Source organism: Dinoponera quadriceps, unplaced genomic scaffold, assembly GCF_001313825.1.
Source record: "Dinoponera quadriceps isolate SergipeBrazil2010 unplaced genomic scaffold, ASM131382v1 scaffold1476, whole genome shotgun sequence".
Lineage (NCBI taxonomy): Eukaryota > Metazoa > Arthropoda > Insecta > Hymenoptera > Formicidae > Dinoponera > Dinoponera quadriceps.
The window spans coordinates 350,792-368,671 of NW_014555863.1; the positions used below are offsets into that span (position 1 = coordinate 350,792).

A 17,880-nucleotide genomic window follows, 5' to 3' on the forward strand; every position below is an offset into this window, starting at 1 on the left:
GGGACAGAATTACCTTCCGTCGCGGCGCGCTTATTGTGAGCCGATAGGAGAAGAAGTATTTCGGTCATGTAAAACGTTTTACCGTTCTGCTGTCTGAGCACCGTAACGTCCGGCGCGCCGGGGAGGGATGCAATTGCACATGTGCCGTTGCATCCTCGATGCATGACGCGCGGCAGCCGCGTCGCCGGCTTAAATTGAATGCTCGCGCACCGGTAGTGATCTCGATTATTGCGCCCTACCTACCCACGCCTTCCGTTCCCTTCGCTCGTTTTCTTCGGGTCTCCTCGTCGCCGTTTTTATTCTCTCGCGTCCTCTCGCGAGCAAAGGAGGGGAATGGACACTCGGTGGCCGCTGGTACGCTTTGATTCCCGATCGACAGGTTTTCATCATCTCCATTGTTCCCTTTCTCGGCCTCTCTCGGACGGGTTGCTTTCACTTTTTAGAAAATAACGAAAGAGCTACGGGCAATTGGTCTTCTACACTTTTTATTGAGACTCCTCCTTGCAATTTGCAAAATACCGTCGTCTCCGTGATAAGAAGCAATTACAGTTTCCGCGAGTGTCGTCACGTAGCCCGTAAGCGCGTGTCTAAATCGGAGAAGCGTCGTCTGATCCTTAGCATCCGATTTGCATTCCGCACGGTTGACTTAATAAAAAGTCCGAGGGCACACAACTTAGAAACGCACATGCGCACGCCTCGCAGTTGCTCGCATACGACAAGCCACCATATAAGCTCCCGGCGTGTAGAAACTTCCCAATTACCTCCCGATCTCGACCGGTTGGTTCATTTTCCTAACGCCACCTTTTAATTACGACGCTCTAATCACCTTCTCGCTCGAGGCGAACCTTGTGTGTTCAACGGTTAAATCTTAATCAACCTACGCTCAATGCGCAATTTAACTTCCTGCGTCGAGAAACGTGCATGTTTCTTGATTATTTCTTGATCTTTTTCCATGGAGAAAAAAGACCTGCCTGCGATACACTCCTTTGCATATTTCACGATTAACATAATTTTTCCCCGTTTTCCCTCCTTCTCTCTCTTTCTCGCAGCTGTAATCGCTCTTTGTGAAGGTTTGATAATTTTATATTCTCACGCCACGCGCTCTCGCGACGTACGAAAAACTCTGGAAGCTTCTAAATTGAAAAGTGAAATTCTGAAAGGCGAGTACTTAACTCTTAAATGGACAAGTTTCTCCCGCTAGTTGCATGCTGCGAAGCCTTTTAAGCTAAAATAAGTTTCAGAACTCCAACGAAATGACGAATAAGGGGCCTCTTTATCGTTAAGGTTGAAATTATGTATCAACGCTTTCTCTCCCTCTCTTTCGAGAGAAAGAGAGAGAGAGAGAGAACGAAATGTTTGTCGAGATTTAAGTATTCGTAGGATTACACATATTCGCTAAAGTACTCGCTAAAGAGATAATGCTCGCGAAAGGGACGTCGCGTCGTAATTTTATCCCGAGGGGTTACGAAAGAGAGAGAGAGAGAGAGAGAGAGAAACACAATCTCGTTCTTCTCATTCGGGCGCTGTAAAGCGACCGGGCTCTCCGGTCTGTCCGCGAGATAAAAACAGCCTCGAATTAGAATTTTAAATGCATCACCCCGCCGGCGATCGCCACGAACACGAGGATTAAGGATTCACTATCGAAGTTTCGGCGACCGGAAACTTCCCATTGATTCTTTTGCTCGCTTGGACTGTGGCCGATAGATTTTGCGAAGTTCGCACTCCACGATGCGCCGTTATTTCAACGTGTCGTCGCCGGTAATTACGCACACGGTTTTACACGGCCGATCCCTTTGAAGTCGGCTACGAAAGCCCCCATTATTAACCCGAGGCGTCGAGATACGCATCTGCTCGGGGAAACTGGTGCGTACCGCGACCGCACGAACTCAATTTATGTTTTATGTAGGTCTCTGATTTTTAAATTCAACTCGCGAGCTTCGCGCTCTGTTATCGAGCTCCTCGGTATCGCGACGGGACCGATTCTTTCCCACTGATACATCGATAACTTCCTCGTGAACGAGCGAACGCCCGGTGTACAGAAGACTCCATTAATGCAGTCTCATTCCCGAGGCAGAGTGACATCGAAAATTTCCAGTCAGGCTCATTATGCCCGAATATTCATGCATCGTGACTGTTATTCGGTGGATCGGCGCACGACACTTCAAAGCAGTAGTCGTGATGTACAAATATCCCAAAATAGTATCATTATTAATGATAACAGTAATATTTTACCGGTCAATCAACTTATATATCGTATAGGCAGCGTTGGAGAAATCACAGAAAAAAATGCACTCGAATGGTTAAGACTAGAAAACACTTGTTATTATCCACCTCTCTCTTCAGCGTTCTAAAAAGTGAAGACTGCAAATCTAAACCTGACTTACTAATTACTAAGCTTACAAATAGATGCTCGCGGAAACATTCGTTACGCACGCAAAGGCGGAAAGTATGCGCCCGATTAGGAATGTTCGCTGTCACTGTGCCCGGGGAATGGGACAACACTGATGAAGTCTTCAGCAGGCAGAATTCAGAATTTCACAATTTACACGTGGGCGCGCGTATTATACGCGTGGAATTTGCGCACGGTCTAGATTGCCGCGATGTATTTTCCTAGCATCAACGGCAGCAATTAAGCCTGACGCTCTGCGCCTCTCTCTATCTCGTCTGTGTGTAATGCAGACGGCGGCATCGTCACCGCTTGCATTGCCGGCAAGGCCGCGAAAGAGCCAGCGCGACGAGAATACCATCGGCGTTACGTGACGCATAAATCGCGACGCGCGATGGCAAGATGGTGTCAAGTCGGGACGAACGTCTTGCGTAAGCCGGGGCTATCGTGGACGCGCGATCTGCGATGTAAATCAGTAGCCGACACCTTAATAGCTCGCGTTACACCGCCAGCGCGTAGTCATAAAGATGTTATACAGCCGGCGGCCTACCGACGACACTCTCTTAGGGCCGGTCTCGGCGGAAGCCCGCGAGATTTCAGAGACACGTGTCGGCTCGAGCGACGCCCACATAGAAATTTTCCTACATTTATTATCTATTATTAACGAGACTGTGGGGTAATCTTTGGTATGCACGAGAAAGTGAACGTGAGATGTTTGCTTTTTATCATCGAGATTGAATTATATGTGCTGATCGGATAATGTAGGATCTGTTTATGTTCCCGGCTTAGGGCGATGGAACGTAGAAAAACGTAAGTAATGAGACACAAGCCTGGTTTCTTATTTTCTGGTTAACTTGTGGTTTAGAATCTAATAATAATGCGGAAATTATGGTTTTCATATTTGTGATTAATCATTAAACTGATGATTTCGCAGTGATAACTTTTCAAGTTCAATGATGAAGCGAATAGAGGAACATAATTTTTACAATATCATCAGGTTAAGCCTAAACCACAAATTAAGCAGAAAATTGAAAATCGGTCCTCGAGCAGTAGGAAAATTGACTATAGCCGATTATTCCCCTCACGGTCGAAGAACAATCGACCGTGATCGGTCAATTCGTTTACTGCTTTTGTATCTTGTTGTCTACATTTTTTGTATGTTCCATGAGCTTGAAAATCATATATTTGAAACGCTACACTTCTAACTAGAACCTTGCGTAAATCCCTTGAGCAGAATCCATCAGTATAGTTTGGGAAATCGGATCAGATCCCAATTAGATCCCAAGAAATGTACTATACGAGCGCTGGAAGAAGGAGAATTGTTTAACGGCGGAATTTTGCCTCCGGTCTCGCGCGGCGCGCCGAGAATTCTAATGAACTTCGGGTTACACGGAATTCGACTGACTCACCGAAGCGAACCGTCTTTGATCTTCAACGCCTACGCGCGCTCGCATACGCCTCACGTCGGATTCAGAAAGTCGTGCGCTCGGATCTGATTTGCAAATCCAGATTTCCGTGGCGCGCTCGGCGGCGACGTCGCCTAAAAATTTTCCATTCATCGAACGGCCATTCACACGGACGCAAGCAACTCCCCTCTCTCACAATGCTTCTGTTCTTTTCGCGATGAAACTTACAGAGTCACCGTCTTGCGGCTTTTCAGCCTCTCGCGCGATTATGCAGTCCGCGAACGAGGAAGTCGAGTGAGCGCAAGCTGGATAGAGCCACGAGGAAATCGCGAGCCATTTTAGGCGGCCAGTTTCTTCCGAGATTTTCTAAAACCCCGGAGAAAGAGAAAGAGAGAGAGAGAGAGAGACCTCTCGGTATTTCCTCGCTTTCTCCGCGCGCAACCTTTCACGGTCATTACCGTCGCGCGAGAGTGTTGTTGCATTATCGATGCGGCCGTCGTGCGCACGTTAGAGGCGCACGCGTCACGAATAACGCTCGATGTGTCACACGGGAGGACGCGCGTGTGTGTGCGTGGCACTTCCTGTTCGCGTAACGATAATCCAGAAAGTATCGCCGTCGGATACAGTCGCGTTTGCGCGTCACTGATGTACCGATAAATTACGCGACGAGGCGCCGAATGACGCGCGGTGTCGCCTCGTTAAAAGGGTGGATCGGCGACAGTAATCGACGTGGACTGCGTTTTACCAGCGGATTCACCGTCGGGACTCGAGGGACTCGGTTTCTCTATTTTTACGGGCGGGGAAGGCCGGAGGAAGGCTGGAATCGAGATCTCCGGACTGTTACTTACAGCCGATTCGACTTTACGGATGATTTATGAGCGCCACGCTCTAACGCCTCTCCCGAGAAGGGTTACCGGAGCAAAAGAAGCATCGTCGCTGCCTTTCTGTATACCATAAAGCATACACAGTCGATAAAAACGTCTCTTCCGCCCCCGCCGACGTTATTGTCGCTGACAAATTGCTGGGCGTACGGTCCGCGCGTCGTATCGATCGTTCGTGTTGATTTTCGGAGCGACGACGACGCACGCGCGCGATATGCTCGAACAACACAGCACGCGTGTTGCTTACATTCTCGCGACTGAATTTTTATTCCGACCGGTGTGGCTATCGCAGCGACATTTATTTTCCCGCTGATCGATCTCGCGTCGCGTCATATATCGTGTGTGAGGGCGTGTGTGTGCGCGCACGCGCGCGCATTTGTATTGTATCAATACAGCTAACGTGCAGAAACAAACCGTACCTCCGGCGCGGATGAGTAAAAAGTTGAGCGACAAAAATGATTATCGCGTCCTACGGTGTAATCAGAGCGTCGAGCAATGAAAATTTCAATCAAACCCGCCGCCGATGAAAGTAAATTCGATGCAATATTTGTCCTCTCCTCATCCACCTCCGTCTCTCTCCTCGCCTCGGATGTTCGTGGCGCGACATTGAAAAATCCGTCACGATTTATTTATGAGGTCAACCGAGGTCGGCGAGATAGATCTGGTCGTCTGATCGGTCCCCGCTCACGAACGGTTCTTGCTTTACGGATGATTTACGGAGTTCACGGACGACCGCTCTTCGGTGTGTACGCGATCACAAGGATATCGATGGTACGTTGACGCAACGCTGGAAATTGGTAGCATTGAAGCGTGAGCAGATTATGCCACCACACACGTCTCGCGACCCTGAAAAGAGACGTTTGACCTAGAAATCGTAGCGATTAAATCTTCTCTATATCAACATGTATTCTCCGTCAAGTTTCAAATCCAAATTGGCAGATTTTCCTATAATATGAATATTCAGCGGATCCGTACTTGTGTGGTTACACTGAAAAACACATTTAGTTGGCTCGAGCAGAATTCATGTTTGGATATGGGCGAACAAATATTTTAGTTGTGAGAACTGAAATTCGGTTCTCTGAGACGAGAAAAGAGAGGGTTCGGTTCAACGAACCGTGTCTTTCGTTCTCAACGAAAACATTTGTTCGCCCACACCCAAACAAGAATTTTGCTCGAGTCAACTAATTGGGTTTCTCGGTGTAGAAATTGATTTAACGAAAATAGCATTTCAGCGGAGCTTACCGATACGGGAAAATAAATACGGTACGATGTATCCGTGAAGGCACGGAGATTAATTGAATCGAATCGAAAGATCAGTTAGAAAGCGCTTGCCACGGTGAGCTGAAATCATTTGTACGATTCCTCTCGCGAGCGCGCTAATACCCGTCGAAAGAACGTCCGCTAGTGCCGCCTTTTAAGGACGTTTTCGTCATTCTTTCCGAGACCGGCGTTTATATCCCGTTGCGCTCGCGGAGAGAAACTCAGGCGCGACCATACGGGACTGTCGACGAATGATCAGCTGGCTCTCGATCAATCTTCCCCGTTGAATTTTTAGCACGACTATGCCAATAATAACTCATGAATATTCGCGAGTTCGATCGAGAGAGTCTTATTGTTGCACTGTTTTTCACTCTTGTTACATGCATAATGAGCCGGCAGTGAAAGTGCAGCGGGGAAGGGCATTGACACTACTCGCATCTCAAGCGTCTATCGTGACGGGTCCGAATTAGGCGTGAAAGTATTTTCACTAACGCCTCTCTTACGGCTCTGTTATATCGTCATGACGATAAGAAGTGGTTAATCGCGCGCGATTCCATCGTCACGTGCGCACAGCCGTGCATGGGATAGTCGCAGTAGTTCCGCGATCGCAAACCTCGTACAGGATGCGGCCGGCGTGTGTAGACACGCGTATTGACGGCCGCGCTGGTTAAAGTGCAGATTCGTTACAGTTTCGACCGAACATCGAGTTAGTTCCCGCTAGCCAGGCCCGCAATTTCGGCTCGAGTTCAGTTTTCGATGCGACAGATGAGATACCTTATTCCCCAATTATCCTCGTCCCGTTTGTCCGCGAGCGAACGTTAGGATTGTTGTCGCGTGCGTGCGATATCCAGGATTTAAACCCAACGGGATTACACCGGTTTCAACTCTGACCGGCAATTTCCGCCGAGCACGAAGATCGGTTAGTGGTTGCGGTCGTACGGGGTACCACCGCGCTGCCAGTGGTTGCAGCCGGGCCGGTCGCGAAGTAGATACAGCCGCAATGAGTACGACCTCTCCGAGCCGCCGCGAAGTAGATGCAACCGTGCCGGTTATGGCCGCCGCGAGTAAACCCAGCCGAGAAGTAGACGCGGCCGCACCGAGTACGGCCGTCGCGAAGTGGATGCGGCCGCACCGAGTACGGCCGTCGCCAAGTGGATGCGGCCGCACCGAGTACGGCCGTCGCCAAGTGGATGCGGCCGCACCGAGTACGGCCGGCAAGAAGTGGATGCAGCCGTATCAAGTACGGCGCTCGTTACATGGTTTCGGCCTGGGAAGCGACCATTCGCCGATTATCATATCGCACACGACAACGTCATGACACGTTAATAACGCAGGGCAATATTGCACGCGCGCTTATACAGCCGATCCTTAATGAAAGGATGAAAATAGTCAAGATATCAGCGGGACGTTATTAAAGAGGCGAAACAGGTTCCGGCGGAGTAAAAGCCCGGGAACGCCGGGACGTTACTCAGCAGCCGATCTCCTCGGCTGTTATTACGCGATTCGCCTCGCGAGCATTTCTCATCGCGCGCTCGCTGGCCGTCTCTCTCTCGTGAGAGACGTGCATCGGCAGGTATACAGGTGTCCGTCCCCACTCCGTCCGGCGACGAGCGAGCGACAAACGGGAGTGCGAGAGGTACCTTACCTCGCCGAAGGTATACCTATCCACGGTGTACCCGCAGAGAGTGAGACGCACCGAGTGGGAGAGGAGCGCGGCAAGAGAAAGAGAGAGCGAGAAGAACTCGCCCGCCGCGGAGGGACCTGTAGCTCTTCCAGCGAGTCAGTCACACACTCGAGAGCATGTTCGACGACGGGGACGACGGCGCTCGTTAAACAATCGGCGCCCGCCGATACTTCCGCAAGGTGCGCACACACCGAGAGTGGGGGGGGGGACTGTAATGAATCGATCGCTCGCTCGCGGATTCGGCGGAAAGTGCGAGAGATCGGTGCCTTGAGATTCTCGGTGTCGAGTGAGTGAGAGTGCGCGCGCTGCTTTGTTGTGTCGAGTGTGCATCGTCTTGTGGAATGCAACGGCGGAGCCGCGGCGCATTGCGTGCCACCGCGACCCCGAAGTGCGCGCACGATCGCCGGCAGAAAAGGAAAAGTGTAATGCGGCAAGGGGGATTTCTAAATGTTCGAGGTCGCGCCGCGAGCGGATGCTTCGACGAGCGCGGTTTCGACAGGCTCTTTGGAATCGGTCGCCTCGCGCCCGACGCGATCCCGCGATCGCTCTCGCATTACGCGCCCCGTGCTAATTAAATTTTTCTAACCGGTTAGTCCGCTGGCGGCGGCGCGCAAAGGAGCCGCTCCGGTAATTACGCGAAAACGGGGAGGAAATTGTGCCGCTCGCGGAATTCGGCCCGCGCACGTAAGAAGTCCACTGGAAAAGGAGAGCGAGGAAAGGGGAAAAGGAAAGGTGAATAACGCAGAAATTGGCTTTCCGACGCAATTTTTAATCTGAATGCAAATCGAATGGAGATTTGATTGGCGGAGCGTGGGGATGGAGATCGGAGATCTTCTTTTTTTTTTTTTTTTTACGTTTAATCTGAGTGCAAATTGCAAAGACTCGATCGTCCGGTGATACATTTCCTGAAATTCCACGTGTTTCGAAACAGAATACAGATTATAGACGCGATGCTGACGCAGTTATCTGCGGTGTCTCGTTTGAATATCAATTCGAGGAATTACCGATGAGTGTCCGCTCAGAAATTCCGAATCTCAAAATCAGAATTCAGACTAGGGGATAGTCCGCTGCGTCAAAATTCGGTCTCGAATATCAACTCGAAAAGGTCATCCTTGATTTCCATTATTAGCATCGGATTTTCTCGGGAAACGCTCGGCCGTCGCGATTGGCCGGGTAAAACGCGTGATTCAGTCGGCCAGTTGCGCGCAACTAAACGAATCTTTAGTAGCGACGTAATTTATTATCTATCGATGAATCAAGATTCATCGATTTCACCGAGCCAAATTTATCGCGAAGAGATTGACGATCCCCATGGACGGTCGCAACATTTAAACGCTCGCTCGGGAGAGCGAGTTATCTTCCGCCGAGCACTCGATTAAATTTACACGCTGACGTAAGGCGCGATCGCGGGCAAGTCTCTTTGTAAAAAGCAGTCACGATCTCAAAACGTCACGTCGCGTTGCTCTCTCTCTCTCTCTCCCCCTTCGATCGAAGTATCGTGTCACGCCTGACGATACGCGACACCGGCCGCCGCATTCTCGGCGCAGGCATCGATTTATCCTCTGAAAATACGCGAGCCTGTCGATCGTGAAATTAATTATTTCTATTAAACCACAGCCTATGCATCTCGGGCGAGTTAAATAATGAAGAGAGAGGGAGAGAACGGCGCCGGGCGATTACGCGAACATCGGTGAAATCCTCTCTCGCGTTCCTCGCGCCGATACTTTCGCCTTCGGTCGGCCCGTTCGCGGCGCGTGAACTTTTAATCAGCCGTCTCGCGCGGGAATCACCACGTTAACTCGCGGCGCGACGTTTATCGGCCGTAAAGCGAAGCGAGGAGTGTAATTTCGCCGAGCGATTGGACTCGTTTGGACTCGTCGGGCCCGAAGACGGGAGAACCGGGCGCTTCGTGTCTCATCGAAGCACCCCACGTATCTCCTAGCGGAAGGAAAGAGAGGAAGAGGGAAGGAGGGCGAGTGCCGTCCGCGGTTGAGAGTTTTACGTCCTCCCGTGACGCGAACAGCGCCGTGAGAGGATGTAACACGGACGTAACGCAACGCCCGCGCCGTAAAAGAAGCCATGCCGGACGAAGATCGCCGCTCGCCTCTCCGCCCGGGACGACGTTACGCCGCAAACACGCGCGCCGGCGCGAACACTCGATGATATGGGAGCCGGCGAAATGAATAGAGAGATTCCCAGCAGCACCCTCGCAACCTTGAGAGGGATCCTGGTGAGCTCGTTGTCGAGGGAGAACCTCGGCCCGCACGACCTCCCCGTCCACGAGCACACGAGGCATCGACCGCCCAGGAAGGTGCACTTTCGCGAAGGTAAAGAAACCAGCGGCGGCACGGATGGAAACGACCATCTCGGACGAAGGACAAACACATTTCGGCGGACGAGAGCGTTGCCGGGGTCTATTTTTATTCGAGGTGTCTCGCGATCACCGTCACCTTTCACCTACGGATTTCTCGGAGCTCTCACGCCGAACGCACGGCCGCGTATCGAATATCGACGCCGCAATATCAAATTTAAACAAAACCAAATATCGTTTATTTAAATTGAAAATTATTTAAATCTAAATGAACGTTTAAATTTAAATTCCGTTTGGTCGCTTCGCGAAATTCCGAGTGACATCTCGGCAACCCAATGATATGTTTTTAATTATTTTATTTTAATTATTTCTTTAATTCCGTTGTTAATAGGATAAAAATCCTTTTTAGTAGAAATTAATATATAATATTCAAACCAATCAAAGATTAGAACGGAAAATATTTACATGGAAAGAAAAGAATTTCATGAATTTAAAGAATTAAAAAATTTGTAGAATTTGAGGATTCAATTAAAAAACGAAATTAATGAACATACAAGTAAAATAAAATGAATGCAAGCAATAAAGCGGAACTCAAAGAATTTTTGTAATATTCAATTTAAAAGATTTCAAAGATATAATAAAGATCTATTGACTTATGATAAATATTCACTAACAAAGGTAACCTATTTATTGATTTAAATTTACTGTAAAGAGTTTTATACAAATATGAAAACACGAAAAGGTGAGAAATATCTGTGAAAGTTTTATCGAGAACATTAAATGTAACTGTAATAACTGAGGCCATTCAACAAGGCCTGCCAGAGTTAAATAAAATAAGAAGGTCCATTAAAATCCTCCTTAAGATCAATAAATCGAGCTCTGACAGTTCTTAAATGACTCATACTCATGACAAGTCATCCTCATGGATTTACCTAAGAAGAAATTAGCTTTTCTGAGAAATCTGTGCTGAACCTTCTCATCTTTAAAATCTTTGCAATAATGCGAGAGGGAGTCTAATTTTTCATTTATGCCAAAGTTGTAATCGTATTGATGTGTTCGTCGAACATTAAATCAGAATGAAAACACATCCCGAGTTCACGAATCGTAATTATACTATTAATTACAAAACCATCGCGTGTTGCGTATCTACGCAAAGGTGAAAAAATTTGTCTGATATCAGCCTCTAATGTATACAAAAAATGGTTGAGTACAAGGAACCCGGCAATCAGTCAAGACTCCGGGGTAGTAGCAGCGGGATCTAATTTATATTCGAGACGACTCGAGATTGCCCACTTGATTGCAAGTTTACGAGGGAGCGCATTAAATTCCCAACATTGAGAGTGCGCATCCGCGCACGTTGCGCTTCCCCATCGCGATCGTGCGATAATTTAAATATAAACGGAGGAAGCGGCGCGCCCACATCGGGCGACGATGTTGCTCATCGGTGGCATATCGATCCTTCCGTGATTCATGTACGCCGTAATCGTTTATTAGACGGATATAACGAGTGCCAGATTTCAATCATGTCCCACGGTATCGAGTCTCGTATTATCATTTACGCGACAATCCGTGCGGTCGGATGTCAAGCTCGTGCTCCATCGACCCGCAGAAGGGGCATTAATTTATTCTATCAATAAACAATTTCGGTTTCCTCCAAGTAATCACGAGCTCCTGGATTTTCATCGTCGGACCGAGTATCTCGGTCGAATCGAGGAGAATCATCGCGACGAAAGGAGGTTTTTGAGGATCGAGTTAAAGCTCAATCTCGCTGGCCGCTCTCGCGTACTTCTGCGATTCAAATTAATGTTAAAACGCCGACTTGACTATGCATCGAACGCTAAGTGGCGTCGGTGGCTCGCCTTCAGCGCGTACGCTCTTCAAGGGTACCTCGCTCGCTCGCGTAACGTTCTTACTCAACTGGTCGATAAGACGCGACGACGATTTTCTCAAGAACAATTGGGCCCGCCCATGCGCGTGTAACAAGGTCCCGTTTCGTAACGGAAACGCGAGCGAATCTGTTAACTGTATGTTAATATCTATAATTCGGCAAACCGTCGTGGCTCTCGTGCGAGAATGTCGTCGCACGACGGCGGAGAATTCATCAGCGCCGAACTGTAAAGTGTAGCCAATTGTAATGAGCGAAAGATTCAGAGCAAAAACGCGGGAAAAGGGAATTAGCTCTCACAGATAAAAACTAGCTACCACTGGTAAAAATTCACTGTCCATATGATACGACTGAAATTTAATTAATTTAGCGAATTCTCAGTCCCTGCCACCTTTTTATCTTCCACAACTAAACGTGAGCTCTGATGACTAAATTTCAAATTCCTTTCTCTGCGAGTCTTTACGAAATATACAAGTATTAAATCGATTTTGGCGTGGCAAACATGATATTGGATTTTCTTTTTATTTATTTCGGGCGATCCGTGGGCATAGATTTTCTACGCTTGCTTCACAAGCGCGCGCGCAGTCAGTCGAATTTTCTGGGCGATTCTCTCCGGAGAATCGCAAAAAAGAAAGAGATCACACGCGAGTTTTCTCGCTGGCAGGGCGCGGCAGCGCGCTACGGAGGATGCGTAAAACAACGCGACTCACGAGGAAGAGAGCAGTGGGGAGGGAGGAGAGAAATTCGCGCGGACGTCGCGATAAAAATCTCGCGACGCGTTTCTCGTTAAGCCGCATTAAATGCCGGCTTAGATAGTGCAGACCCGTCAGGCCGCCGTTTCACAGCCGCCGCGTTCTGGGAACGATCGTTTCCTCGGCGGATCCACCCGGACAATTACCGCGTGCACGCCTTGCGCCGTGACTAATGGAATCCGTTGATGTCACGCGCTGAATACTCGTATATACGAACGCCGGTGTCGCGCGCGCACGCGACTAACGCGACGACGGTGTCCGTCGCGAAGTCCTGACGATTCGCGCCAACGATGATGATCGATTCGGCATTAAACGCGCCTCCCGCAATTGAAATACGAGCCGTTATCGTTAATTAAAGCGTTCCCGCGCGCTCCGAACAATTCGCGGAGCGCGCTTAATGAGACGAGGCGCGATGTGTTCTCGTAGATGCACGTCGGCACTCGTCGATAAGATAAATCGGCCGATAATTCGTGTGACACACGCGGGAAATGTACTCCGGACTTGTGGTTCTTGCTTTCGTATCGATTCGCCGAAAATTAGGTCGCGATCGTTAATAATTCGCTGATTAAATCCGACTCGATTTAAATTTGGAATTGCTTGTTAATTTCTACAAATGTAAATAAATATATAAATAAATTCTTAGGAGCACCGTGTATGTGTATACGTGTGTGTGTGTGTGTTCACGTCGACAACGTCGCGCTAAATATTGTACGAATTGGCCACGAGGAAACGACGCGAGCGACCAAGCGCGATTTTTCGCGATTTCGTCGAATAATGAGAGGCGCGTGATCGCACTCGCGATTCTATTATCGAGCTCGTGTGGGCAGGAAGCGCCTCTCGGCGCTGCAAAAGGGCACCGGTACGGGACCCGGTGATTGTTAATTACGGGCTAAATCAATCCACGTCCCAATTAATTGGCCCGTCGTTCACGCGACCTGACACTGTCTTCCATCCGCGTCGTCTTCATTAATTTGCGCACGATCGAGAGACGCAACGCGAGTCCCTTCGACGGCTCTATCTGGACGGTGGGGGCTCTTCATTTCCGATTTCTATTTCCCGAAAGGACTGGCCCGAGGGCTGATCTTCTCTCATATTTCTCTCTCTCTCTCTCTTTCAACGAACTTTGAATTCGTCAAAAAATATACGCGTTGTGTTTCACAGTGTTTTTGTTTTGGAATTATAACAGCGCGATATTGAATATCGGACGATTCTCGATATTTTGATGCAACAAAAGCATCACTGTCATGGTAAATTTGCTTTGACCAAATATGACGATCGCGGGAAAATATTCGAGATTCGGAAGTTACATTATTATTATTTCTCTCTCTCTCTCTCTCTCTCTCTCTCTCTCTCTCTCTCTCTCTCTCTCTCTCTCTCTCGAAACAAATCGTACGAAAAATAATATTTTTACACCAACTTTTTCAACACGCGTGCTGCTACTATTTATCCGATCGAAGAGTATTGCTGTAATGCATCGAATAATCGGTTGATGGGTGGATAAGCTTCGAGAAGCATTATGTGGCGCGCGAGATCGAATCGATGTTTAACGTGTGATGACGAAATTTAGTAGGAGATTATATTAATGTTTGTTCATAGCATGTTTACATCAGATCGGATCAATACGGATTCCCATCACGAGTCGCTTATTGTCCTTTCACATGGAATCACATGATCATATGCCGATAGCCGGGAACTAGCACAACCAATATTGTTTTGCTCCGCCGGAAGTGGGGTCGACGTAACAGTTCATAGTCGAGAGACGTTCATCGTTCTGCCTTCGATCTACTTCGAGAAGAGCCTCGGTCGTCCGAGTTCCGTCTTAATGATATATTATATCTTATCATTCCTCTATTAAGAGAATATCGGGAGGGGGGGGGGGAGGGGCACATAATATCGGCTCCGAATACCGATACGCCACGTCCACCACGGCGGTTCTGATGCGACCGTATTTTACAAAGAGAGGAACTCTCGTGCTGCTTTGTGTACGCCGTATATTTTTTTTCCTCCCTCCCTCCGCGCCTTCCGCGCGAAGACGTTTTACTGCCGAGAGATATACAATGTGTCGCACTCATGTGGCGATCCAAGAAGTACGTGTATCAGACTGCCGTATGGACTAGCCGCGCTCAGGAATATCTTTATCTGCATTGCGCCAAAACTTCGGACGCTCGCCGCGATGCGACGTTACGTAATGCCCCGTCACGATAATTACCAATCAAACGTCACGTTTCCTGTGTTTTTTCTGTTTCAGGTGAGTACCCTGCCATAAAGGGCGGCTATACAGATCGTCTGGATAATCGCGGTATGTAGTAAACTCTACGTGTATCACGGAGCGAGCGAAACCGTCGAACGCCGTCGCCGCGTCGTCTCGTTTCTCTCGGCGTGCCGTTTAATTCCATATCGGCGAGAAACAGCGCGCAGACCGGCAACATGCTCGATCGACGGCGAACTTTACCGGTTTCGACTCGCTCGCTCGCGCGCGCAGCGAGACTAATGGTAAGAAAATGCGAAATGTGACGTTCCGTAATCCCCGGGCGCGACTCCGCGTCTATCGCGGCCTCGAATGCGCGCTCGTTACATCGATATCGTATCGCTCGTAATTGAGTGTCGATCGGCTGGAAATAAATTTTGCGTTCGCGCCCAACGCGCCGCCGATCGTTGCCGGGCGACGCAGCTACGGCCGGGGCGGCCTTTTAAAGACAAGACGAGGTAAATTACGGCCGGATTAATTCCCGAGATTAGAGGGGAATTTACATACGGCGGAGAGGCCTGTGGGAAGTCCGGCGGTCACGCGATATTGCGCGACCCGACGCGCCTGCATTCCGCCGGGATCCCGGCCGGTCCGCGGGATAAGCGAAAATGATCGGTGTATTTCAGAGTCGCCGCTCTATCGGCGGACTCGCCTTTGCGATACGTCGTTATCGTTGCGAGAGAGGGAGAGAATACAGTAAAGTACATTTGCGCCTTCTGGGGCTAAGCCCCTTGTGCCTACAATGTACTGGAATGATAATACTGCTTGGTGTTAGTTCCAGTGTCTTAGTTCGAATAGAAAATAAAACGAGAATATCACTTTTTGCGGTAGATCTGCGACGTACAATGGTAAAGAAAACTCAGTAGGCCGCATCATCGTCAGAGGATATAGCAATATATATTATAAGCTAAAATATAACTAAGATTACTGAAAGAGAGGTAGGCAAGTGCGTTTATTTCTAGCAACTCTAGGGCTTCGTCCTGTAAGAACTGGAGGAGTACAATTGCATTGTGAGACTGAAGTTAACATTAAAGTGTACATACACATATACACATATATATATATATATATGTACGTGTATGCGTGGGGATGAAAAGGACGAAGGAGAAGGAAGAGAGAGAGCCCGGTCGCTCTTGGCCAAGAGACTCTCTTGGAGAGTCGTACGTGCTCAAAAGGGCTTAATTCGCGCCCAAAGGGCCTCGAATTACCCGGCGCAACTTGTGGGTGCATCGTATGCGCTCGTTGCGGTGGTACTCTCTCTCTCTCTCTCTCTCATATTGAGCAAGAGTAGCGCGATAGTACTATTAGTTAGGTGGAAGAAGGCTTCATTCTCGGCCACTTTCGGCCGAAAGCAACGGTTCGTCTCGAAAGAGTGCCGAGCGTGACGAGCAATTAATTGTAGACCCTTCGAACCTTGAACGAGAGCTCGTGGGAAAGTCCACCTTGTATGTGTACGAGATGTCGATAGTTTCGTGTCTCTTTTAATGAACTCTTGAATGCCAAATAGTGCACGAGGCTCATATTTGCGCCGGTGCTCAACACACACCGATAAGGTCGCGCGAATTGCCGAAAACGATACCGCAGCTCTGAGCCGAGAAACGTAAATTTGAAAGGAAAAGAAAACGAAGAGATGACGAAGTATCTTATCGACGAAAATCGATAAAACGAGGTTTGGAACGCTGTCGGTAAATGTTGATTTTGGAAGCTTAGAATGTCGTCGGTGATCGTGGGTTGTGTTGCTGATGAACGATGTCCACACAAGTGTTCTATCTCGGATCGATTAGCCGTCATGAATATTTAACTGTCGCCCGTTTAAAACGCAATTAAAAGAAGATTTATTAGTTGCGCACGATCCAAGTCAGGGAAGTACCTCAATTACCGTCGGATCAGCAGAGACGTCGCACGCTTTAACCCAATTTCTTTCGCACGCCGCGCATCGCCGGGGTAAATTTGATTTCGTTAATAACAAAAATCCGATCCATTAATCAAGTACGATCAATGGCGTGTTTTCTTGTACCAACTTTCGATGAATCCCTCGATAACGCGCTCGGTAATTATCGCTTCTCCACGTAGCGAAAGTTCCGCTGAAATTGATGACGTTCACGATGGTAAACGGCGAGATTAAGACTCACTCTTATCGCGCGAAATCGCTCACTTTCCGTACGTGCGATACGCGTCGGCGCAAATACAATTTTGCATCGTTTCGGTGCACGACCGCTGCACGCTAAACGATTTTCATCGTCAACCTTTTTGCAACGTGACGTCGCAGCAGCGTTTTAATCCACCGTTGTCGGCCTACTTTAGCGAAGTAACTCGACACGAATAATTTCGTCCACGCGCACATCACGTTTGTGATTTTATCTTCATCCCCCTGTCCTGTGAAATCTCACGCTCCCTCGCGTAAAACGAGAGAAAAGCGTACCTACGTCGTGGAACACGACGCACGAGTTATAAATTTTCATTGTAATTCCATGTTAATAATTACGAGAGACTTCGCGATCGCGTCCGACTTCGAGACGAACTACGAGGATTCGCGACTCCGTCTAACGCGCTTGCTAACGAAATTGCAAACGCCTGTACGAAGGATAACGGGCTGAGGGCGTCTCGTCGTAAAGAATTCCGCGCGGGGAATTGCATAATGCTTGAAAATTGCGGCTTCCACGCTCGATTCTCGCGCACGACTCTCCGCTAGCGCGGTATTTTGCACGTCCGTTTGATCGACGCGGTCGGATGTGCCGGCTGGCATTCTGATTGGCATCCGTCAGGGATAGCCGATTTTCTGCAGACTCGGCTCAGACGTAAGCGGACTATCGACATTCGGATAGAGAAGAGAGACCGCGCGGTATCCCATCTTCATTGCCGCTTTGCATCCCCGCCGGCTGCCGTGAGAAGATTTGAATAAGACAATGTGGGGATCCGGTCGGTGCGCGTGGCTTTACGAAATAATACCACGTGCGCCCCTCCCGGCAGTGTCTTCCATTTCGGTAAAGCGTTCGGCGTATTATTCGCCGGAATATATTTGACTTAATGCATTCCGAGGGGGGGGGGGGGGGGGGGGTTAAAAAAA

The 17,880-nt window shown here is 48.8% G+C and overlaps 1 protein-coding gene across 9 annotated transcripts in view; it reads left to right on the forward strand.

The window, feature by feature from the left end:
- Positions 1 to 17,880, forward strand: part of LOC106745599 (ensconsin-like) — a 182,649-nt gene that overhangs the window by 95,854 nt on the left and 68,915 nt on the right. For 2 of the 9 annotated variants that reach the window (XM_014621343.1, XM_014621347.1), the window contains exon 1: positions 8,478 to 9,944. The exons of 5 other annotated variants lie outside the window; for them this stretch is intronic. In XM_014621343.1, the coding sequence (XP_014476829.1) occupies positions 9,782 to 9,944 (163 nt within the window). In that variant the 5' untranslated portion in view covers positions 8,478 to 9,781. Of the gene's footprint in view, positions 1 to 8,476; positions 9,945 to 17,880 lie in introns of those variants that run through there. 2 more of the 9 variants (XM_014621339.1, XM_014621350.1) reach the window with 2 other exon arrangements.